The sequence below is a fragment of the Gopherus evgoodei genome, chromosome 3, assembly GCF_007399415.2.
Source record: "Gopherus evgoodei ecotype Sinaloan lineage chromosome 3, rGopEvg1_v1.p, whole genome shotgun sequence".
Lineage (NCBI taxonomy): Eukaryota > Metazoa > Chordata > Testudines > Testudinidae > Gopherus > Gopherus evgoodei.
In genome coordinates, this window is record NC_044324.1 from 184,840,347 (window position 1) to 184,865,689 (window position 25,343).

The 25,343-nt window shown below is 46.0% G+C and overlaps 1 protein-coding gene across 1 annotated transcript in view; it reads right to left on the reverse strand.

The window, feature by feature from the left end:
* HAAO (3-hydroxyanthranilate 3,4-dioxygenase) overlaps positions 1-25,343 on the reverse strand; it is a 74,598-nt gene that overhangs the window by 16,964 nt on the left and 32,291 nt on the right. Inside the window, exons 5-6 of the mRNA XM_030557653.1 lie at positions 17,747-17,836; positions 16,788-16,831 (exon numbers count right to left, since the gene is read on the reverse strand). Coding sequence (XP_030413513.1) covers positions 16,788-16,831; positions 17,747-17,836 — 134 coding nt within the window. The remainder of the gene's footprint in view (positions 1-16,787; positions 16,832-17,746; positions 17,837-25,343) is intronic.

Here is a 25,343-nt window from a genome sequence, read left to right on the forward strand (position 1 = left end):
CCTACACATAGGAGTCAGAGAGGAGACATGCCGCTGCATCTGGGAACTGCATGGAGCCACAGCAGGCAGGGAGCCTTAGCCCCGCTGTGCTGCTGACCGGACTTTTAACGGCCTGGCTAGCGGTGCTGACCGGAGCTGTCAGGGTCCCTTTTTGACCAGGCGTTCCAGTCGAAAACCGGACACCTGGTAACCTTACTGTCTAAGTGAGAGCAGGCTTTGGGCCATAATGCTCTCCAGAAACTCCACATATCTGTGTGCTGTGCCCCCTGCAAAACCATACCCCCTGTGCCAGGGCTTGAGCAGGGAGGTTAGGAGACAGCTTTATGGCTGTCTTGTCTGTGCTTGCATCAGAGCAATTCTTCTGCAGCTGGAACAGAGGTTTTCATGCTTCTCTGGCCTTTCTATCCAGCAAAAAGGTGCTGGAGTGGAGACGGGGAAATCACACCCTTTTACTTTACAGTTTGCATCTTCATTACTTTTTTGTTCTATTTGCATTCATCTCCCTCCACCGCTTCTTAACGAATCTGTTTAGCTATAATTCCATAACTTGGCATATGTTAAGGTTTAATTGTTCCTGCTAACAATGAGTTATATCCTAAGATTCTCTACCCAGATATGTAAACCTAACTCCCCATGCACAAGCATATCTCCCATAAACACTAATATCTTTAAATAATGTACACAACTCGAGACAGCTGCATTGTAATTGATGCAATCAAATGCTATTCTAGGCAGATTATTTTACTGACAATGTCAATTAAATATCTAGGCTAATGTTTTTAAAGTGGGGTGACAATGAAAATAACTGTTCTGATGATCCAAGGTGCTTGAGTGTTCAGTTCTCAAAACCTCAGTTAAAAAAACCCAACCAACCTGTCTTTTCAGGGCAACACTTGAGCACATGTTTAACTTTAAATCAGTGCAATGGGATTTAAGCACGTTTGACTGCTTTCCTGAATTGGGATGGACTTAAACGTGTGTGTAGTGATTTCCTGAATCAGAGCCTCAGTGAAGTCAGTGGGAGATGTAGGCGCACAATAGCTCTGGAAATCAAACCACTTCATCCAGTGCCTGAATATAGTCTCAGGTGTCTAACTTTAGCCACCCAAGTTTGGAATATATTAGCCTTATTTCACCTTGTCTTTCTTATTTCATATAAATCTCTCTTACACACACACTTACACACACCCAGTACAGTATCTAGGCACAGGCCCATGTTTTGTCCTCTCCATAAGGGAGGTGTAGCCAGCTAGACAAGGGGATAAGTGAGAACGGGAACTGTATGTGCTTTCTTCCTTTGCTCAGGTAGCAAAACCTGGCCTAATTCCTTGTTATGGCCCTGTAAAAGTCCGGCGTTGGGGCTCGGCCCTCTCAGGAACAGCTGGGAGCCAGGGCGCCTCACTACAGATGGCAAAATAGGTCAGGGTTCAGACCCCTCAGCAGGGGTAGGGCCAACAAATAGTCTCTAAGCCCAGGCCCTGGGGCAGGGCGGGGCGCCAAGCAGTTCAAAGCTCAGCTCCTTCAGCAGGGGCTGAGCAAACAAGTAGTCTGTAAAGCCCCAGCCCTGGGTCAGGGCGGGGCACTAAGCAGTCCAGGGCTCAGCTCCTTCAGCAGGGGGCTGAGCAAACAAATAGTTTATAAAGCCCAGGCCTTAGGTCAGGGCAGGGCACTAAGCAGTTCAACGAGGAAGTCTATAAAGAAGGCCTCCTCAGACCAGCGAGAGGGGGAGTCTGCCACCCTGGGGGAACGCAGGCCCTCCCACTCCACTGCGTTCCCGCCCGGAGCCCTAACAGCGGCAAAGGCACGCTGCTGTCAGTGGGGATCCTGGCCGCAACACACTGATATCGGTTCAGGCTCTCCTGGAGCCACACCAGGGTCGGTTACCCCCGGGCCACTTCCGACCTCCCCCTCTCTGGGTGCCTGTGTCTCGCCGGCGTCTTCTGGTGGGTCCCAGACCATGGGTTCCTCAGGATACCGGGCACAGGGAAGCTCAGGCAGCTCCTCAGGATACCGGGCATGGGGCAGGCTCGGCCAGTCCTCCTCAGGATACCGGGCACGGGGCAGGCTTGGCCAATCCTCTTCAGGATACCGGGCACAGGGCAGGCTCGGCCAGTCCTCCTCAGGATACCAGGCACAGGGCAGCTCGGCCAGTCCTCCTCAGGACACCGGGCACGGGGCAGGCTCGGCCAGTCCTCCTCAGGACACCGGGCACGGGGCAGGCTCGGCCAGTCCTCCTCAGGATACCGGGCACAGGGAAGCTCAGACAGCCCCTCAGGATACCAGGCACGGGGCAGGCTCGGCCAGTCCTCCTCAGGACACCGGGCACGGGGCAGGCTCGGCCAGTCCTCCTCAGGACACCGGGCACAGGGAAGCTCAGACAGCCCCTCGAGATACCGGGCATGGGGAACCTCAGCCCGGGAGGGAGCTCGGCCACCCGTGTCTGGTCTCTTCGGAGGATGGCCTCCTAGTGAGCTCCAGGGCTGGACTTTTATACTTCCTGTCCCATCCCCGGACTTCCGGGGGGGCGGGAACTGGCGGAGGTGCCTCCGCCCACTCTGGCGGCGTCAGTTGCTCGGCCCTCTCAGGCGCAGCTGGGAACCAGGGCGTCTCACTACAGGCCCACTGTAAACTCTTCAGGGCATGGAGGGTCTGTATCACTGTGGTCAGGATTGCCATGTAATATATATAGAAAATGTCTAGCGTTCTAGATGCAGGCCTAGAAATTGAGAATCATGGATTCTATTTCTGAGTCTGCTATTGACTTGTTGTATGACCTTGCAAAATTATCTCACCCGCCTTGTCTCTCTAATATCCTAGGACCATCATGGTGACAACAACATTGCATATGACTTTGGGCGAGCCCTTTTGTATCTTTGTGATTTGATTTCGACCTTCTGTAAAACATGGATGATAATACCTACCTCACAAGAGTGATGGGAAACTTAAATAATTTCTCAAAAGCCCTTTAGATCTCCGTAAGGAAGGGGCTTGCGAGGTGCAAATTATTATTACTACTATTAAATAGCCCTGGGTGTGGGTAAGGCAAAAGACAGCAGATTGATTCTCTTGGTGCACAGTCTGTTCTAAATGTTGCTGTCTGGGGTGCATTTGAAAAGAGAAGAAGGAAATTAACCAGTAAGTTCATGTCCTCTAATAAGGTGACTGATCTAAGCTTTGGTTCTGGTGACCAAAGATTGAACAAAAAAAGGAAGAGCATTTTGACACAGCATTTTTGTAATTTCTCTGACAATGTCATTAAATACATATGTGCAAAAGAGCAGCAATGGCTCAGTTCTCATGGCAAAGCATTAGGAGAACTCTTTAAGATTATGGCTTGTGCTCTGCCTCACTTGGTGGAGTCTGAGCTGACAGTATTACAGAATAGAAGAGATTTCTTTGAGTCTTGGGATTTTTTTTTGGCGTGGGTTTGGTGGTCGTTCGAGTGCACTGTGTTCAAGGAACTCTTCTGGGAACCATGGTTTAGAATCCTGAGATCTGTAGGAAATTTAGAGATTTGGGATTAAAGGTTTTGTGAAAGTTTTCCTATGGCAAATTATGTAAATCAATGTGTAACTCAGTGTTTTCCCCAGGAATTGAAATTGGGGGGAGGGGTGTCAAATTTGCAGCGGAGGGGGTCGGGGCCGATGAGGGGTGAGACCGTGGGGATGAAGGTGGGCTGTATGGCACCATAGTTAAAACTGAAATGTTTCATGATCATCTTATTAGATTTAACTCATGTTTTAAAATCATCAAACAAATTAAAGTTGCCTACTCAAGCCTTCTATGAAGCACTACATCTACATTCTTCTTGGTTTCTTGTTCTAATTTTGCACAACTCTGTTAATGAACTTCTTGAATGTATTTGATGGAGCTGCAAACTTCTCTGGAAGACATGGTCAAGTACAAGCTTTGCTCAGAGAAAAGTGTAACCCTAATCTCTCCTATACACTCTGCAGAGGCCATCTACTCCAACTAGAACTAGTATGTGATGCAGACTCTTCAAAAGACATTAAAAAAGCTATAAATGTAATGTCTTCATTATAGTCTTTTTTTCAGCAAGAGTCCAAAAAGACTGAATATCTAGGAAAATATAGAAAATACCCTGGGACTGAAGTTCAAATTAGTCCAACCTGCGAAAACCCTCTGGGGTCCAATTGACAAGCATTTAACTCTTCTAAGACGTGGGTTGTCACAGATGCAGCTGATGTATCTTCTATAACTTGAACATCTAGAAATGCATCTACTCGCCTACCAATGAGATCAAGATAACGTACACAGTGACTTAATACTTGATGCCCATTTGCATCAGTGCATTTATCAGCCATGCATGCAAATTTTTTGAATGTGGTGAGAGAGTTCTTCACTTTTTCAACTGTTGAGTCTTTCACTGTTGCATCACATGCTTCTAGCCAGTCAGTTGAGTTTCTTGCAGAAAGATAGTGAGCATTTGCTGGTCTTGTTCGGAACCAGTGTTCAACTTCAGGATGAACAAATGGCAATGCACTTAACATTGGCCTCCAGTTTGTAGTGTGTGGTATCTCTTGCTTATATAGAAAGTATGATGCCACAGCCATATTTGTTCGCATGAACGGTGTTGTGTCTCCAGCATTCTTAACAGCCTCATTAACACCCATTGAATAGTAGACTTTAAGGTCAGAAGAGACCATTATGATCACCTAGTTTGACCTCCTGCACAATGCAGGCCACAGAATCTCACCCACCCACTCCTGTATCAACCCTGTGTCTGAATCATTGAAGTCCTTAAATCATGGTTTAAATACTTCAAGGTGCAGAGAATCTTCACTCACCAGTGTTGTCCTTGATCAGTGGAGACTAAGAGTTCAGAGGTGCTTTCACATGAGTTCACCTGCCAGGTGAGGGGCAAGAAGGCACCTTACTCGTTCCTCCAGCTGCTCACTGTTCACTCTCTCCACTGTTGTTTGTTGTGCCACCGTTCATTCCATCACTCTGTTGCCAATGGCCCTGCGCCATCACCTTCTGCTGCCACTGTGACCTTTGCGAGTTGGTCTCTTGAGGTTCCACCCAGCTCTCAGCGATTTCATCTGAGTTCTCAGTGTGGGAATCTCGCTGCTAGTGCAGACTGGGCCATTTCTTCCACAGAAACACTGTCCCACAGCAGGTCTAATCACTTAGACCTGATTATCAGTGATTTCAGTTTTAGTGATCACTTAACAGAACAAAAGACTATCTATGGAGCTCTGTCTTTAAACAGTGGGGAGGAGCAAGTCAAATAGTACTTGTGACTTAGGCAGACCATCAAGCAAAACACCTGTCCCCAAGCTCTCTTGATGCCCTCAATCAGCACAGGTTAAGTACAGTTCTACTACCCCTTACTTCTACAATAAGAATAACATTTCATTACCCCCACCTGCTGCAATTAAGTGATTTGTAACCCAACCCCAGCCAAAATCTATCACATGGGGAAGATGGCTCCATTTGCCGGATACCTAGGTAGATTAGGTTTGAATGTAAACACAATCTGGTCCTGAAGCCTTCCCCCACCTCCCATTCCCAGATCATCACTAGCTGTCGGGGAGAGCTCATTTAGACTTTGCTTACAAATCATAATTTGAAATTATTAGGTTGGCCAACATCACCGAAATGAATGCACTGACATTGTCATAAAAACAACAGCTGTAGAAGGAAGCTAGTCTATGTTCATACTTTTCAAATCTATTACACTTTTTCAGATACATGTATTTTATCATACACTTTATATGCTTTTAAAGCATGTATTAATGTTTCAATTTCAGTTCAAATGTCCAAACCATCACTAATTTGGCAACACCACATGTAACTAGTTCATAAAACTGGGGGGGAGGGGTTGGGAAAATTCAAGGGTGTAGGGAAATCCCCGGTGTAACTCAATTAAAAAAATTACTATCCTATGTCCTTAATTTAGGACAATCATGGCTCATCCTTTGGGTCTGTGCAGGAGAATATGACCATTTATTCCCATATGTTGGCTGCACATATTGTGGGTAGCTTCAAGGTGGGGGAGCTGGCTCCATAGAGTTTTTACATTCCTGCCCCCATATGGGGTGTGGGGTCTTGGTCTCTCCCCCCTTCCTCATGCACTGGTCAGCTCTGCTACACTAACATTCTTGGGGACAATACAGTGGCAAGTATAGGCCTAGCACATGGCTGGAGCCAGGGAAAACTGGGAGGCAGATTGTTAATCAGTGAGTCACAATCTGCTTCCTAGGACAGTGCAACAACATGCTGCTCCTTGTCTGGGAACGGTGACAAAGCCACCATTTAGCTCTTAATTAAAAAACGCACTCTACTGAACTTCTTGATGTGTAAATAAGTTTTAAAAAAAAAACTACACATAGGCTTGTTTTGATAGAAATACTTTGCATTTTGATAGCACCTGCCAAGTGCTCTACATTCAGCAATGAATTTCACCCTCCCAGATGCCAGGGGGTTAGGTAAGCATGATCCTTACTTTATAGATGGGAAACCTATACATGAGACCTGATCCAAAGCCAGTTAAGGTCAGTAGACAGTCTCCCACTCATCTCAAAGGCTCAGAAATATTAAGACCAACTTTTACATTATTAATTACGGGTGCCACAATTTTGGGCAACCAGTTTGTCACCTAGATTTTTAAAATTGGGCACCCAAAATTGGTGGCCCACTATTGAATGCTTAAATGCCCCTGCCATACATACAGTCTGTGGATGAGCCAGCGGGTCACATGACTCTTAGTTTTATGACTTAACCCCACCCACCCCTTCTTTTAGGTAATTTATATTCTGTCTTTTAAACTGTGCTTCTGTTAGCTCTTGTAGCCACAATGCTACAGATAGACTGACATCTGGCACTCCATTCAAACACCTTGTCTTCTCATGCTCATATCTTTGTGAAAAGAATTTTCTCTAAGACTCAGACTCTGTTCAGTCTCAGCTCTTTTTGGAATTGAACTTTAGATTTATTTATTTTTAAAAATGTGAAGTGAATCCTTTTAGCCATTTTTGAACAATGGGAAAGTGGAAGCAAAATACATTCTTGAAGTTTAAAAATTAGATTTTTTTTGCTTACCAATAACTGAAAAATAACTGAACAACAACAAACCTGCAAACATGGCATGAGGCCAAGCCTCCATGAAGAAGAGTCTGTTTGCTTAGCTGCAGACTGTGCTTTGAACTCAGGGCTTGTCTACATCAGAAAGTTGCAGCGCTGGTGAGGGAGTTACAGCGCTGCAACTTTGAAGGTGTACACATCTGCAGGGCATCACCAGCGCTGCAACTCCCTGTTTGCAGCGCTGGCCGTACTCCCGTTTTGTCTCGGGTGTAGAGGATCCAGCGCTGGTGATCCAGCGCTGGTAATCCAATGTAGACACTTACCAGCGCTTTTCTTGACCTCCGTGGAAGGAGGAAGCCTCTGGTAATCAAGCTGGTCTCCTTTCCCGGTTTGCTCTCTCGTTCCCGGAACCCCGAGCAAGCAGGTCTCCTTCTCTGCGGTTTGCTGGGTGGCTCCGGGAACGCGAGAGCAAACCGCGGCGAAGCTGGTCTCCTTCCCCGGTTTGCTCTCTCGTTCCCGGAACCCCGAGCAAGCAGGTCTCCTTCCCTGCGGTTTGCAGGGTGGCTCCGGGAACGCGAGAGCAAACCGAGGCGAAGCTGGTCTCCTTCCCCGGTTTGCTCTCTCGTTCCCGGAACCCCGAGCAAGCAGGTCTCCTTTCCTGCGGTTTGCTGGGTGGCTCCAGGAACGCGAGAGCAAACTGCGGCGAAGCTGGTCTCCTTCCCCGGTTTGCTCTCTCGTTCCCGGAACCCCGAGCAAGCAGGTCTCCTTCCCTGCGGTTTGCTGGGTGGCTCCGGGAACGCGAGAGCAAACCGCGGCGAAGCTGGTCTCCTTCCCCGGTTTGCTCTCTCGTTCCCGGAACCCCGAGCAAGCAGGTCTCCTTCCCTGCGGTTTGCTGGGTGGCTCCGGGAACGCGAGAGCAAACCGCGGCGAAGCTGGTCTCCTTCCCCGGTTTGCTCTCTCGTTCCCGGAACCCCGAGCAAGCAGGTCTCCTTTCCTGCGGTTTGCTGGGTGGCTCCGGGAACGCGAGAGCAAACTGCGGCGAAGCTGGTCGCCTTTCCCGGTTTGCTCTCGCGTTCCCGGAACCCCCCTTGAAGCCGCCCAACAGCGCTGCAGTGTGGCCACATCTAACACCACTTGCAGCGCTGGTTGCTGTAAGTGTGGCCACTCTGCAGCGCTGGCCCTATACAGCTGTACTAATACAGCTGTAACAACCAGCGCTGCAAAATTTTAGATGTAGACATGGCCTCAGTCTCTTCTAGAGCTGCTGAGCATGCATGCTGAGCTATTACTGGGAATGGTGCAGCCTGCCCACACAGGTGCAGCAAGATGGAGGAGTAGGATAAGGGGTTTGGTATGGCCACATCTTTCATGTCCCTTTAGGAGGGAAAGTGCACTAGCACAGGATCTGCTATTCTGTCTGCTACCCTGTCATAAACAGATAGTTAAGGGTTACTGTCTCTTTTACCTGTAAAGGGTTAACAAACAGACCACAGGACCAATCAGAAAACAAGATGCTTTCAAATCTCGGTGGAGGGAAGCCTTTGTTTGTGTTTTTGGGTTTTGCTTTGTTCTCTCTGGGTCCTGAAAGGGACTAGAAGTGCAACCAGGTTTCTTGCCAATCTCCCTGCTACAGTCTCTTATATATTCAGAATAGTGAGTATTAAGTAGAACAGGCAGTTATAGTCTTTTGATTGTTTTCTATATTTGCAAATGTGTAGTTTGCTGGAAGTATTTTAAATTGTATATTGCTGGGGGGAGGCTTCTTTCTAGTGTCTATAAGCTGAAAGACCCTGTAACTTTTGCCATCTAAATTACAGAGACAACTTTTACTTTTTTTCTTTCTTTTTATTAAAAGTTTTGCTTTTTAAGACCTGTTTAATTTTTTTCTCCTTGTTGAGGCTCAAGGGAATTGAGTCTGTACTTACCAGGGAATTGGTGAGAGAAGGAAGGAGAGAGAAGGAGGGGAAAAAACCCTGATTTCTCTGTGTTGTGATTCAAGAAGTTTGAATCACAATGATCTCCTGGTGTACCCAGGGAGGGAAAGATCTGGGAGGAAGAAAGGAAAAGTGGGGGGGATGGTTTATTCCCCTTTGTTGTAAGACTCAAGGAATTTGGGTCTTGGGGGTCCCCAGGGTAGGTTTTGGGGGGACCAGAATGTATCAGGCACTCCAAGTCCTGATTGGTGGCAGCTTATCAGATCTAAGCAGGTAATTAAGCTTAGAGGAATTCATGCTGGTACCCCAACTTTTGGACTCTAAGGTTCAGATTGGGGAAATATACCATGACATGGTGCACTAGCACAGGATCTGCTATTCTGTCTGCCACCCTTATTGGAAAAGTCCTATAGAATTTAGTAGAAAAATGTATAGTATTTATAGACACTTTCACTCTTCCGAGAGGATTTCTTATTTAGACATTTATTATTTTTCCAAGTGCCCAGAAGTGTGCTAGTTACAACACAGTCACTGCCCAGAAAAGCATAGCCTTGGCTGCACACACCACTACTAGTAAGGGACAGACACACACCAGGGGAGGGGAAGGAAATGACAAGGGGGACAGCAAGATCACATGATTACTTGGTAAAGCATGTACATATTTAGAGGGTCCAGTTCATTCCTTCTACTTATTGTTGACTGTGCAGCATTCATGAGTTTTAGGAGGGACTGAATGTGGCTAGGGGAGCTGGCCTGGCAAACAGGTTTTGAGGGGGAGCTCCAAGAAGGGGCAGTGTAGATGAAGGTGTGTGGGGACCTATGGACAAAAAGGGTGGAAGAGGTACTGAGGCTAGTATCTTTGCCAGAACGAGAGAGGAGGGAAGATGCGAAAAGAAACCAGGTCTGAATTACAGGCAGGGGTTGAATAGATAATGTCTCATGGAATTCTGAAGTTTTCATGGCCCCAGATAATCACCCCTGAAAAGTGATTACTGGTGTGAGTTAAACTAGCCCAACTTGAGTGCCGCTTGGCTGGGATTTGCACAATATGCAGAGACGTGGGTGTTCCCAGCAGCAAGGCCACTTTTTAAACATCTGCACACTTCAGTCACCGTCTTGAGCCCATATATTAGACAATGAGAGAGGATTAACTGGTCACAGAAGAGAACTGAGTAATCTGGCCCAATGTGTTGGTGGCCTTTTAACTTCCCTCTCCTTCCTCTGTTAGTGTAATAGCCAAGCAATCATTATCTTAAACTGTTTCAAAGCCAAAAGATTGTCAGGATTAATGTTTTCAACATCTGGATCATTTAAAAAATTTTTAAAGTGTTTGTGTGGGGTTATTTTAGAGTGTGGAAAAGGGAAATGTAGGATATTGGTAAAAGCTGTTTTTAATTATAACTGCAATTTAAAATATTACTTTATAGGATTTTTTTGCATATATGAGCATAACACTGGAAAATACAATTTCCATAGGAAAACTTGTTTTTATATATTTGAGTTGGCTCAACTATGATCTTTAACACATTCTCCTGAGTTACACAAATGCAAATCTGATGAACTTCAACAAGAGTTACTCTAGATTTATTTGATGTAACACAGCAGAATTCTGCCCTTTGGAGTTTGATTTTTTTTTAAAGTTGTACAGTTTTCATTTAATTGAACCAGTAGATAACTGGCCAGTGGGCAGTTTATCTTATTTAACTCTCTTTATTTATTTATTTTATTTTCAATTAACTGATAATTGCACTTAAATGTATATGTGCTAAATCTTAATGTCTCTAAGGATGATGTCCTGGAAATAGTCCTAGCTGTAAATCAGGCGGTCTGTTGCATAACAGACAACTGGGCTGTGTCTGCTGAGAACAGTGTTGCACTCTTCTTGACTTGCTTGATTTCATGCTCTATTGGCGCAAGATTCCCTACAAGGTATTAAGGCTTGTCTAAGCACAAAAATTGCACCAGATTAGCAAAAGGTATGACGTTAAACCAATGCAGCTTTGTAATGTGGACACTCATGTTGGTTTTAAATCTGGCTTACATTGGTTTAGCTCACATCTATAATTCATATAATGCTTTTAGTTAAACCGGTGCAAAATTTGTATGTAGACCAGGCCTTAGACTACATTCTATCTTCCCCCCCTCCCACAACTTAATGAGTAAAGCACACAACGTTTCATACTTTTTAATATATTTTTTGTTTTTGCTATGCCGACTGATTACCAAGAGCTGTACTAACCAGGCTTTGAAGCCAATACTGCAGTTGTTCCATGCACTGGAACAATAGAAGTTGTGTATGTGATATGACAGCAGAATCAGGCTCTTTGCACGATATTCTTCTATATCCATGATGATGTCCTCATAAAGCCCTGTAGTGAAGTTCATTAAACTTTAGGGGGTTTCTCCCCTTTCTGGAAATGGAAGCACCTAAATTCTCTGAGGACATTCTGACAAAATTTCCATCCCACCTGGAAACAGGTACCAAATATGTTAGAAGAGAGTCAGTTGGCACAAATTTTTGAGCCCAGATTTTAAGTGTGAATCATTTCAGGGAACACTGGATAAGCTTCTGAACCTTTGGATGCTTTTGTAAACCAAATCTCTGAAGCTTTTCAGGCACAACCATTGCTGGCCATTACTAGTGATGAGCAAACACCAAGTGCCTGTCTACACAGTACACTGGTCTACACCAGAGGAGTGTAAAGTCTAGTACATTAACATGTCACATGCTAAGTAGCTCATGTGGAATCTGCTGGTGCACACTAAAAGTTCCCAAGTGCATGTTAAAATGATATTGTTTGAAACTGGACTACATTACCATGCACTAGGGAATTTTAGTGCAGGTCAGCAGGATTTACATGGGCCAGTTAGTGTGCAACATGCTAGTGTGCACTAGAATTTACACCCCTCTGGTGCGGACAAATGCACCATGTAGACATGCCCTTCATTTGGGTTTGGTTCAAATAATCATCTGAAACCTCGGATACCTCAGATCTGAAGCTCATTGAACATATCTGAACTTTCTGAGTTTGCAAAACTGGGAGAGCACCGTCACAAGACCAGGTTTTCTGATGAGACTTCTGGCACTTTGGCTTTCAGCTGGAAATCCCAAGTCAACAAACTCCCATGGTCATTTTGGCACTTACAGTTTCACATATCATGACTGTGATAATAAAACAAATGTATTTGAAACTTTTTCTTGACCCCAAATCATGGGTTGTTTTTTTTTTTTTTAAAAACATGTTTAATTGGGGTTTAGAGAACAAACATGGCCCCTTTAAATCTTTTTCCTATAGGTGGAGCGGGAGCAGTGAGAGAAAGAAGGGAAACTCCAGGATGGCTCTGGAGCTCTGGAGAGAGAAGGGCAGCAGCCCACAGGCCCTCATAAAGTGAAGCAGCAGAGAACCTGCCTGAAGCCTGGAAAGGCCAAGGCGGCCGATCAGGGACACCTCAGGACAGGAGCCAGGAGGAGCACTGTGCCAGGGAGGAATTGCCCGACAAGGACAGGCTGCAGCTGGACCCAGTATCACGGCTGCCCAGAGCTGCATGGGGCTGTGAGTACTGGGGCTTGACTCTGCATTGAGAAAAAGGAGGGAGGCTGCAAGCTAGTTAAGTGGGGAGGTGGTCGCTCTGTGTAGCTTTGCAGACAGCGGCAGAAGAGGGCACCAGAGGGGTTTGTTGGAAGAAAGTTCACTGGCACCGAGGATGACCAGGAGCACCCAAGACTCACTGCTGAACTGGAACTTTGTTCAGGCCTCCTCAACTCTCGTGTGCAGACATCTTGCTTGGTGTCTGCTCATTCTCACTGTGCTACCACTGGGCCTGTGGGGCCTTAGTTTGGATGCAACACTGTTTTACTGCTCCCCCTATATTTCCCCTTGTTGATTTTCTCCTTTCATCACTCTGTAAATAAATATTTCCCTTTCTTATATCCATTGTACTTTTCCAGTGGGTGGGTGTGTTCATTCTGGGGGGGTTGAAACAGGTGCTCCTGGGGTGGAAGGGATTTTTTCCTGCTGCATTCCTGCACGCGCCCTCTCTTTGCCAGAGCTGCCTGCAGAGCAGACTCCATCTTGGCCCTGAGGGCACTAAAGTCATGTAACACTAACAGACCCCAGTCAACAGCAGACAGGATTGAACCAGGGATCTCTGGAGCTTAGTGCATGAGCCTCTAATGCCTGAGCTAAAGGTCAACTGCCTGTTAGCTAAGGCAGAGTCATTAAACTCTCTCTCTCTCTCTAAGTGGTCTCACGAGAGGACAGAACACCACACCCAGGAGGGGTGTGGGTTACAGTTACATAGAAATAAGAGGAGGAGTTCTTGTTTACATAAGGGGTGGGCAAGCCAGCTTTTATCACCATATGCAAAAACTTTAGGTTAGTGTAAAGCAATGTACCCAGTAGTTTCACAGAAGGAGGCCTGAGGTCCGTATGCAAAAATGTGTGCATGATTGCAGTTCATGCGATTGTCCCTGAAAATGGCTATTTAGACAGGGACCTGCCCAGTTTCTTGCATGCATAATTTTGCTCACTTACTGCACGCACAGATGTAGGCATTCTTTTAAAATGTATCCCAAAGGGTTATTTTTACCCTTGCATGTACCTTTGTAAATCCTGATTTCAGTAGGATTGCCTTAGTGTTACTGAGGCCCGAAATTGGCCAAAATACATAAATAATCTAGAGAAAACTTAGCTCAAGGCAAAAATAGTTATGGAGTGATTGATTCCATTCAGAGCTTTCCTGTATGAGAGAGGTGCTACCAAGACTTTCTCTGAAGATTCTTCTCTTGCTGCTTTTACCTTTTCTATTTCTCTGTCTCTCTGCAGAGGTTGTGGAACAGCTGGGACTCGTGTGGAGATGACGCTGAGAGAGCTTTTGCTGAAGCCTTATTGCTGCTGACTTAGAAGCAGACTGCTCTCCTTGCTTGAAATACACACCTTTGCCCAGGACCAGCACAAGATTTGTGGACTACTTAAGTACCTGGGGCTTAAATTGGATTTGCACACTGCATGCATCTTATGCTGATTCTTGAATTGCACCGAGGAGAGAAAAGTATAGATCCCAGAGGAAATCACAGCTCTGGGAGGGTACATTCTCCATCAGCGGCACATGACTTAAGAAGTTAGTACTTTTTGTTACTAGCTTACCCAACCTTCAGTATGGCTTTGTGCAGGGTCTGATACACAACTTCCACTGAGTTTAATGGTTTGTGTGGCTTTTTTTGCACAACAGTAGCTCTTTCTGGAAACTTGTGTTTATTACTGTCTCTGAGACACGCAGATCAGGAGCACTGAGTTGTTTACCAGGCTGAAATTCTGCACAGACCTTTTCTGATTGCCTTTTGTTTGGGGCAAGAGCAAAGCCAAAAACCAGTGAAAATATTTGTATTCTAGAGTCTGTTGCTAAATCCAAGTGGGAAATCATTCAGGGGGAAAAAAGACGTAATGAGCTCAGAACAAATGTAATACGCTTAAGTGCTTAATATTTTTTTCCTTGAAGATATCTCCTTTAGCTCTGATTAAACTCTCCCTAGACTCCTGGGCTTAGAAGGACTTTTGAACAGCAACAGAAGAAAGATCTTCCTTGCTAGATTTATGTAACAATTTCTTGCAGTTCTACATGCAAACCTCCAAGAAATATTATGGCATGTGACAGTCTAGCCTGTGGTTCTTACTTTCTGTGAAAATACCGCCAATGTTAATATTTAGTATTCTACATTTTTTCCTGCTCAATATAATTCACTAGTTCCTGAGCTACAACATTCCAGTTCTGATGGGGAAGGGATTTGCTCAAATATATCTTACTTGTGTTTATTGGGAATCATTAAATTGCCCAAGGATGGATGGTCTGTGAGATTGGGGATATTATTTTTATTACAATATCACCTAGGGGTCCCCATTGTGATAGACACTGTACAAGTATAAACTGAGAGAGAGTCTCTGCCTTGAAGAGATTCCCATCTAAATAGACAAACAGGTGAAGAATGGGAGAAAAACAATCCTCATTTTACTGATTGGGAAGTGAGGCACAGAGAGATTAAGTGATTTGCCCAAAAGCACACAGGATTGGAGACTGGGAGACACCTGTGTTAGAATAAACTGCTTTGTTTATTCTATGAGGTAAGTAGATCATGAGCTTTTAGGAAGACAAAATTTGCTTCCCATGAAAGCACGGAGCCCTCCTCTGTCAAAAACCTACTTGCCAGGAGTACATGAGAACACAATACTGATGCTAGGTCTGTCATGTAGCTCTTGTACACGGTAAGTTGCAGGCAGGCCCTTGTATCACATATGGACTGACTACAGAGCTTCCTTCCCGGAGGATACACCAGAGATGTGTTCATTTTAAGAGCCTTCAATGCCCTGCTTATTCTAGCTATTACTAGCTCAGATAGGGTATGTTACACATGACACCACCTAGTGGCTGAATGGTAGAATACAGTTTAGCATTCCATCACAGGGTCAGATACGATATTCTTTATGCAAAGTTTTCATACTCTCTAAGCCTATGTCTATAGTTTAAATGCTACAGCGGCAGAGTAATAGCACTACACCTGTAGCAGTTTTCCTGTCACTGTATTTAATCCACCTCCCTGGGAGGAAGAATTCGTCCCTCAACCTAGCTTCTGAATACATTGGAAGTTAGGTCTGCATAGCTACCTCCCTCTGGGCTGCTGGGGGGTGCCTCAAAGAGAAGTGATTTGCACTCCAACCTGAGGGTGACTTGAGAACATATTAGTGAGTTAAGTACCCACTCTATTGCAATCAGCACTGGGGCTTGATCCAAGGTCTAGTGAAGCCAGTGCAATTCAATGGGATTTGGATCAGGCCCTGAGTAACCAGAGAGTAAGTGCCCTTTCTCTCAGGGTTGCCAGATGTCTGTTTTTCAGCCGGAATGCCCAGTCGAAAAGGGACCCTGGTGGCTCCAGTCAGCTTTGCTGACCAGATCGTTAAAAGTATGGTCAACGGGATTAAGGCAGCTCCTTGCCTGCCATGGCTCTGCGTCGCTCCCAGAAGCAGTGGCATGTCCCCCCTCCTGCACTCCAAACCCCTAATCCCTGGCCCCACCCCAGAACCCATACTCCCAGCTGGATCCCTCACACACTCTCGAATCCCAAACCACTGCCTCAGCCTGGAGCCCCTTCCCAGACCCTGAACTTCTCATTTTTGGCTCCACCCCTGAGCCTGCACCCCCAGCTGGAGCCCTCACCCCCTTCCACACCTCAATGCCCTGAGCCAGTCCAGTGAAAGTGAGTGAGTGAGGGTCAGGAGAGCGAGCGACAGAGGGAGGAGAGATGGAATGAGTGGGGACGTGGCCTTGGATAAGGGGCGGAGCCTCGGGGGGGAGGGCAAGGGTCTTCGGTTTTGTGCAAGTAGAAAGTTGGCAAGCCTACTCTCAGAGTGTGGATAAAATACACAATCCTGTGTAAAGGAGGAGAAATAACAGTGCAATGTGGTGATTTGACTTACTAAAACTCACTCTGGCTTGCATGGTGCTCGAACAGTGTGGAAGCAGAACAGAGTTTCTTAGCTCTTGCACTATATAATGCTCTAAATAGTTCATTCTGATATCCTCTCATGAGCAGACTAGGTACTTATGCTGCTCATACATATGCATTTTTCTTGTCTCTGGTGCAGGGAAAGAGAATTCCTATTTTTCCTTCCAAAGTAACTTTCGTTTACAGAAGCAGCGAGAAAGGAAAAACAGAACTTCCTTTTAGTAAAATAACTTTAATTCAGTTAAAATCATTGCTGCTTAATTAATCAGATGTAAATTAATTTTGTAATTGGGACAGTCATTCATTACCTGGATTTGGTTTTCCAGTGTGATACTGTGTTGAGCTGAGAAACCTGTAATAATAAACATTAAGCATTACTAAAACCGAATGTTCACATTTTGTAGGCTGAGATTATGGAGCAACACAGCCTATGAAGTTGTGTACTACCATAAGCAATCTGCAAAATAGATAGGGTCAGATCCTCAGCTGGTGTAACTAGACATAACTTCATTGACTTCAATTGTACTATGCCAATTTCACCAGTAGAGGATTTGGCCCTAAGGCACTTTACAACCCAAAGTCATTCACACAATAGTCACTAAACATTTTGCTGACTTCATGTTCTGCAGCTCTAGGCGACTGCCTTGCCATCCTGCAATACAAAGCTTGCCCTGCTAGTTGTTCATCCTTTACGAGAAGACAGCAGCTCACTTACATCAATGGACAAGTTTACATGTTGCCTGGAGACATTTGCTTTTCACATGCTCGAGCAAGTTTAGCAAAACTTATCCATTAATAATATCCCAGTGGAACTGAGCAGGCCTTTTTAGTCTTACCTGCAATTCCAAAGAATTAGTTTCAGGAAGGAACTGTGGTGGGTTTTTTGTTTTTGTTAATGTTTTTGTATTTTTAAGGTTTATCTCTGTATTTTAAAAGTTCAGGCAAACAAAAACAATCAAACAAGCAGAGCTAGAAAGTCAAAGAAGACAAACCCCCAGGCTAGTTCTACATCCCCAGAAGGTTATTAGGCACAGCGCTAATATCAGTTTAGTGTTACAGTGAAACTTAATTCCTGTTACCTTAAACATCTCCCCAGACTCTGTCTTGGTCCATGCTCTGCACAGGGTGTAATTCTGTAAGGTGCAGTACACACACAACTCCCATCCACTTCAGTGGCAGTTATGCATGCTCACTTTCTCTTTGTAGGACGGTGACTAATTTTACTATTCAAAATGCAGTATAAACAGAAAAGTAAATACAGACTTACTCTTGGATTATCGGTATAAGTTGGGTGCCAAGATCCTCACAATGAAACCACCTTTCAAACAGGACGTTGGTTGATTCTCCAACATAATATCTGACAAAGTAACAACATTAATAAATCATTCCATTGCATAATGGTTATTTTCTAAAAAAAAAATAGCATCTTTAGAGTTAATGCAAGGAACTATATTTTAGTAGTAAGTACAGTGCATTAGAGGGACAGTATTTTCTAGTGGCTAGCATGGAGAGTCAGGACTCTTCGGTCCTATTTTTGGCTCTAATAGTCTTGTGGAGCAACTTTGGATAAGTCACGAAGAGTGGGCTCCACAAAGGGACTGAGGTGTTGCGGCACTGAGTGTCGTGATGGCTAACTTCTAGGCACCTAAAAAAAAAATCACAGGAACAACACTGGGCTCCACAAAGCAGTTAGGTGTTTGGCTTCCCTATACAGTGAAGGTGAGAGAGAGGCACCTAAGGGTATGCCTACACTTGCACTTCAAAGCGCTGCCGCAGCAGCGCTTTGAAGTTTCGAATGTGGTTGCAGCGCCAGCGCTGGGAGAGAGCTCTCCCAGCACTGCACGTACTCCACATCCTGTATGGGTGTAGCATGCAGCTCTGGGAGCCACGCTCCCAGTGCTGCGGCACTGTTTACACTGAGGCTGTACAGCGCTGTATCTTGCAGCACTCGGGGGTGTTTTTTTCACACCCCTGAGCACGAAAGTTGCAGCTTTGGAAAGCGCCAGTGTAGCCATGGCCTCAGAAAGCAATTCACAAAAAGCCAACATACTAGGTGGGCAGCTGTCTAAGCTAGCCACTGGGAGATACTGAGGAGATGGGTGTGTGTTAAGCCCCGCCCCTCTCACAGAGATAGGCTTCTCCTGGTAGCCTGGATTTAAGTGCCTATCTCTGCTTAGTGATCCATGAATGGGAAACTGCCCTGGAGTCAGGCTGTTTAGGTTCCTCGGGTGTTTTTTGTGGGAATGAGTTAGGGCATGGCTACACTTGCAGATGTAGAGCACTGTGAGTTAAACTAGCCTTCGTAGAGCGCAGTAAGGAAAGTGCTGCAGTCTGTTCGCACTGACAGCTCCAAGCACACGAGCATGGCTACATTAGCAGCTCTTGCAATGGCCATGGAGAGCAGTGCCTTGTGGTAGCTATCCCAGCATGCAAGTGGCTGCAGCATGCTTTTCAAATGGGGGTGGGGTGGGGTGGGGTGCAGTGTGACAGGGAGTGTGTTGTGTGTATGTGGGGGGAGAGAGAGCGTATCAGCATGATGTCTTGTAAGCAGCAGATCTCCACATCACCCTGCCCCTCTCTCTCTCTCTCTCTCTCTCTCACAGCATTCCATAGTAATGGTTGCTTTGTCTTGGAGCAGATAAGCAGCCAGCTGTCAAACGGAGCTTTCAAAGGCTATATCCAAAACAATTACAAGAGTGACCACTTGACTTAAGGGGATTATGGGACATTTCTGGAGACTGATCAGAGTGCAGTAATGCAACATCTCATTCACACTGACCCTGGGGCACTCCAGCAGGGTGCAGCAAATGTTATTCCACTCGCCGAGGTGGAGTACAGCAGCACTGTAGCCCCGGAGTCAGAGCACTCCACGTGCCTTGCCAGTGTGGACGGGCAGTGAGATAGTGCACCCGGGGCTCCTTTAATGCACTGTAACTCGCAAGTGTAGCTAAGCTCTCTGGTTCCCATATTTGAAGACCCCTGTTTGAAGAGAATTAAGTTAACGCAAACTAGGAACCTTTCAGTTCACACCCACAGCAACCGCATGGGGGAGTTACAGAGCACCACTTTGGTGCACACTGCTATTCACACTCCTGTAGTCTGAGCTGTGGGGCAAGGTAGACAAGCCCTTCATTGATAGTGCTGTGCCTAATAATCTTAACAGGGAGTTAGAAATAGCTTGGGGGGTTGGCTACTTTGAATTTCTAGCTTTGCTTGATTGTTTTTCTTTGCCTGAACACTTTTAATTTATATAAAAACCTTGTGAAAAATTCAGTGTTACGATTAAATTTAATTCCAGTGCACTCTCAAAAGTGGGATCTGGTGCCTGGGAATATCAGAATAGTGAAAGTGAGATCCATGTTAGATGCATCAAATGCTGGACTGTAAGTTCCTACTCTTGATTTCTGTCACTGGTTGGCAGTGACAAAGACTACTTTCTTTTAAATCAAGGTTTTGCTGATTACTCATACAGGCACTAAACATGCAATCTGCATTATTTGTTAGAGTAGCTATTTACTGAAAAGTGTACTTGAATACAATTTAGTTTGCCAATTGCAAACAAGATGTTGGTTTTTTATTCCTTTCATTTCTTCACAGGTTATGAAAGCAAGAATATATCAGAATCAACAACTCTACATGAACGTCTTAGAAACCATATGCCCCCACTCTAAACAGTCACAGATTACATCTAGGAAGGAGAAGTTTTAACCAGGAAAGGTCATTCTATTTAATGTTGGTGAAGAACTTCAGTTTTAAAGTACAAATATACAAGGTTTCCTCAAGTATTAGTCTATTGTGTTTCCAGTTCAATATATGTGGTTTCTGGAAATAAACCAAGTGACATTTTTTATAAATGCATATGACTCTGAGCTGTTTTGAAAGGAAGAGAAAGTTACTCACCTTGCAGTAACTGAAGTTCTTCGAGATGTGTGTCCCTGTGGGTGCTCCACTCTAGGTGACAGTGCGTCCTGGAGCTGTTGATCGGAGATTTTCGGTAGCAGTGCCTGGCTGGAGCGCACGGACCCAGATGGTATCTCCCGTCTAGTTGGAATCTTCCTGAGTGCGTGCGCCCCACACCCTCCTCAGTTCCTTCTCTACCGTGGAGCATCATACTAGTACTCCAAAGTAGAGGGGAGGAGGGCGGGGAGTGGAGCAACCACAGGTACACACATCTCGAAGAACTTCAGTTATTGCAAGGTGAGTAACTTTCTCTTCTTCTTCGAGTGCTGTCCCTGTGGGTGCTCCACTCTAGGTGAATGTGTAGCAGTACCCACTAAGGCTGGTGGGACTTTGGAGATGTGGCAGGGAGTACTGAAGATAGTACTGTATGGCCTACTATTGCGTCTGCCGTGGTGTCTTGCATGAGAGCATAGTGTTTTGCAAACGTGTGTTCAGATGTGTAAGAAGGCAATGGATGCCGACATGGCTCTAATGGAATGAGTTCTAATGTTATCGGGCGGTTGAAGATTCTTCGCACGGTAACAGGATCTGATGCAGTCAGAGATCCACTTGGATAGATGTTGTTTAGAGATAGCCGTGCCCCTTGATCTTTCGGCAATGGAAACGAAGAGTCGTGGAGACTTGCGAAATGGTTTAGTCCATTCTAAATAAAAGGCAATTGCTCTCCTCACGTCGAGAATATGCAGGGTTGCTTCCTGCAGTGTTTTGTGTGGTTTGGGATAGAAAATAGGTAAGTATATAGGTTGGTTGAGGTGGAAGGTCGACACCACCTTAGGAAGAAATTTAGGATGTGGTCTTAAAGTGACTTTATCTTTGGAGAAGATTGTGCAGGGAGGGTGTGCCATCAGGGCGCTCATTTCACCCACTCTCCTCGCTGATGTTATGGCAACTAGGAAAGCCACCTTCATGGACATATGGAGGTATGGGGAGGTAGCCAACGGCTCAAATGGAGGTTTCATGAGGGCATGAAGTACGAGGTGAAGATTCCATGTAGCCACTGTTGGATGAATCTCAGGGTAAAGATTCTGCAGGCCAGCGAGGAAGCAAGGGATAGGTGGGAAGGCATACGGGAGGCAGTTGTTCCATGGGATGAGGAATGCATCCCCTAAGGATGCAGTCCCGAGTCCTGCCCTCGAGCAAAACGGGGCATTTCCGGTTTTGAGTCATGGCAAAGAGATCTATGGATGGGGTGCCCCAGTGGGAGAAGAGCTGTTGGAGTACTGCGGGGTGCAGTTCCCATTCGTGTTCCATCGAGAAGTGTCTGCTGAGTGCGTCGGCAGTCGTGTTGTGACAGCCTGGTAGATAGGAAGCGATGATCTGTATTCGATGTCGTATGCACCAATTCCATAGTCGAATGGCTTCCATGCAGAGGGAATGTGATCGTGCTCCCCCTTGTCTGTTTATGTAATACATACATGCTATGTTGTCTGTTAAGACTCGCAGGTATTTGTTCTTTATGAGGGGAAGAAAGTGAAGGCATGCTCTCCTCACTGCTCTGAGCTCTAAGAGATTTATGTGTAGATGTGTCTCTGATGCAGACCACTGGCCTTGTGCCCTGTGTTCCCCTAGATGCGCTCCCCAGCCAATCAGGGAAGCGTCCGTGGTGAGCATGAGCGTTGGGGATCATTGCTGGAAGGAAACCCCTGTGCAGGGGTTTTCTGGACTTGTCCACCATTGTAGGGAAGCTATAACATGAGGTGGAGGAGTTAGCAGCATTCCTAAGGGATGTCTGCTGGGTTTGAAACTGGAGTTGAGCCAGCCCTGGAGGCATCGCATATGTAGCCTGGCGTGTTGAGCCACGAAGGTGGTAGCTGCCATGTGACCAAGGACCTGTAGGCAGATTCTTGCTTGCATCCTGGGACGAATAGAGAGCGTACGTATGAGCCGCATGATAGCGAGGAATCTGTTGTATGGGAGCGAGGCCCTGCTCTGGGTTGAGTCAAGATGAGCTCCAATTAATTCGATCTGTTGCGTAGGTATCAGGGTAGATTTTTGAATGTTTATTTGGAGGCCTAGGTTGTGAAAAATGGAGATGGTGAAGCACGTGGCTTGAAGTGTCTTGCCATAGGAGTCACCCCTGATGAGGCAATCGTCTAGGTAGGGGAAAAGTGTGACCCTGTGTTTGCGCAGGTGAGCCACAACCACGGCTAGGGTCTTGGAAAAAACTCTTGGAGCTGTGGAGAGTCCGAAAGGGAGAACTCTGTATTGGAAGTGATCCTGACCGATTGTGAATCGTATGAAGTGTCTGTGAGCTGGATGTATTGATATATGGAAGTAAGCATCTTGTAGGTCAAGGGCTGTGAACCAGTCCCCTTGATCCAATGCAGGCATTATTGTGCCCAATGTGACCATCTTGAATCTTTGTGTCCTCACAGATTTGTTCAGTCGGCCTAGGTCTAGTACAGGCCTCCATCCCCCGGTTTTCTTCTGCGTTAGAAAGTAATGGGAGTAGAACCTTGTCCCTTGATGTTGCGGCAGCACAGGTTCCACTGCGCCTAGTTGCAGAAGGTGTGCCACTTCTGTGCGAAGTAACTGTTCATGAGAGGGGTTCCTGAAGAGGGATGGGGAAGGGGAAAGGGTAGGAGGGTAGGATATGAACGGGATGGAGTAACTGGTCCGAACTATTTCGAGGACCCAACGGTCTTCTGTAATCCGCTGCCAAGCATGTTGGAAATACTGGAGGCAGTGGCCAAATGGACAGGTAAGTGGTGGAATCAAGGGCTGGTCATGCAGACCCTCGACCAGAGCTTCAAAACTGTTGTCTATTGCCTGGTGGATGGAAGGTGGTTGCTTGATTTTGATTTTGTCTGCGTTTGGGAGGTCTAGTACGATTCCTAGTTGCATCATATGGTCTGGATTGAGGGCGATAGTACTGATGTGTGCGTGGTCTTTGGTATGGTTGGTATCGTTGTCTCCTGGGAAGTGATGGATGAATGCCCAGGGTGCGCAGTGTCACTCTCGAATCTTTCATGGTGTGGAGGAGTTCATCAGGTTTTTTTTTAAACAAAGTAACTAACTATGTAACTATACTAAAGGAAGGGAAACAACTGGGAAGTAATTAATACTTATTTCTATGTTCTTTGTTACTGTTTCCTATAGAGATCAGGGAAGAGAAAGTAGCACTGCCCCGAGTCCCGTCTTCAGCTGAGGACGGTTGAGAAGGAACTGAGGAGGGTGTGGGGCGCACGCACTCAGGAAGATTCCAACTAGGCAGGAGATACCATCTGGGTGCGTGCGCCCCAACCAGGCACTGCTACCGAAAATCTCTGATCAACAGCGCCGGGACGCACTATCACCTAGAGTGGAGCACCCACAAGGACAGCACTCGAAGAAGAAGATACAGTGCTGTAGTTGAACAGTGTTTCAAGTATATTGGGTGTGCCTGTAACTCAGAATCCATTCAGTTGACTTTCTGAAAGGTGCTATTCTCAGTTCTTTTTTCTCTCTCTAGACTTCCCATTTGAACAAATTTATTCCTCTGGCTCAGCATATCTACTATAGGGAGTTCTTTTCACTACTGTGACGTGCCCCAATAGAAGGATCACAGCTCTTCAATGTCATGTTTTCCTGAATGTAGCTAATGAAAAACCTAATAACTCTATTACTCTATTGTTTAAGCCTTCTGTAAATCACATGCATAGCTGAAAACTCAGCTTGGTCAGTCTTCAGAGGCAGCAGGTTTGTATAACTTTTGGTGGTGCCCAGAACGCATCCAAGTCTCCCCCACCACACACCTGCCTCGGGGTACGTCTACACTACAGGATTATTCTGATTTTACATAAACCGGTTTTGTAAAATAGATTGTATAAAGTCGAATGCACGCGGCCACATAAACCACAATAATTCGGTGGTGTGCGTCCATGTACCGAGGCTAGCGTCGATTTCTGGAGCGTTGCACTGTGGGTTGCTATCCCGTAGCTATCCCATAGTTTCCGCAGTTTCCCCCGCCCATTGGAATTCTGGGTTGAGATCTCAATGCATGATGGTGCAAAACAGTGTCGCAGGTGATTCTGGGTAAATGTCGTCACTCATTCCTTCCTCCGTGAAAGCAATGGCAGGCAATCATTTCAGGCCCTTTTTCCCTGGATTGCACTGGCAGAAGCCATAACATGGCAACCATGGAGCCCGTTTTGCCTTTTGTCACTGTCACCGTATGTGTACTGGATGCCGCTGACACAGGCGGTACTGCAGCGCTACACAGCAGCATTCATTTGCCGTTGCAAGGTAGCAGAGACGGTTACCAGTCGTTCTGTACCGTCTACTGTGCCATTGTAAATTGGCGATGAGATGACAGTTATCAGTCGTGCTGTCATGGGTGCTCCTGGCTGACCTTTGCTGAGGTTTGCCGGGGGCGCAAAGACAAAAATGGGAATGACCCCCTGGGTCATTCCCTCCTTTATGTTGTATCTAAAAATAGAGTCAGTCCTGCCTAGAATATGGGGCAAGTGTATTAGAGAACCAGTGTATCAGAGAACCAGAGAGCACAGCTGCTCCGTGTCAGATCCCACAGAAATGATGAGCTACATGCCATTCTAGGGGGTGTCCCTGCAACAACCCCATCCGTTACTTCCCTCCTTCCCCAACCCTTCTGGGCTACCATTGCAGGGTCCCCCCATTTGTGTGATGAAGTAATAAAGAACGCAGGAATAAGAAACACTGATTTTTTAGTGAGATAAAATGAGGGGGAGGCAGCCTTCAGATGCTGTGGTAGTCCAGGCAGGACATTAAATGGTGGCGGGGAGAGGAACACAGCATCCCGCTGCTATGATAGTCCAGGCAGTACAGAATCTTTTCTTTAGACATGAAAGTTGTGGGGGGGGTCCTGATGGAGTTCAGCCCCCAGTTGCTATAATGAGGATGGTTACCAGCCGTTCTGTACCATCTGCTGGGAATAACCGGGAGTC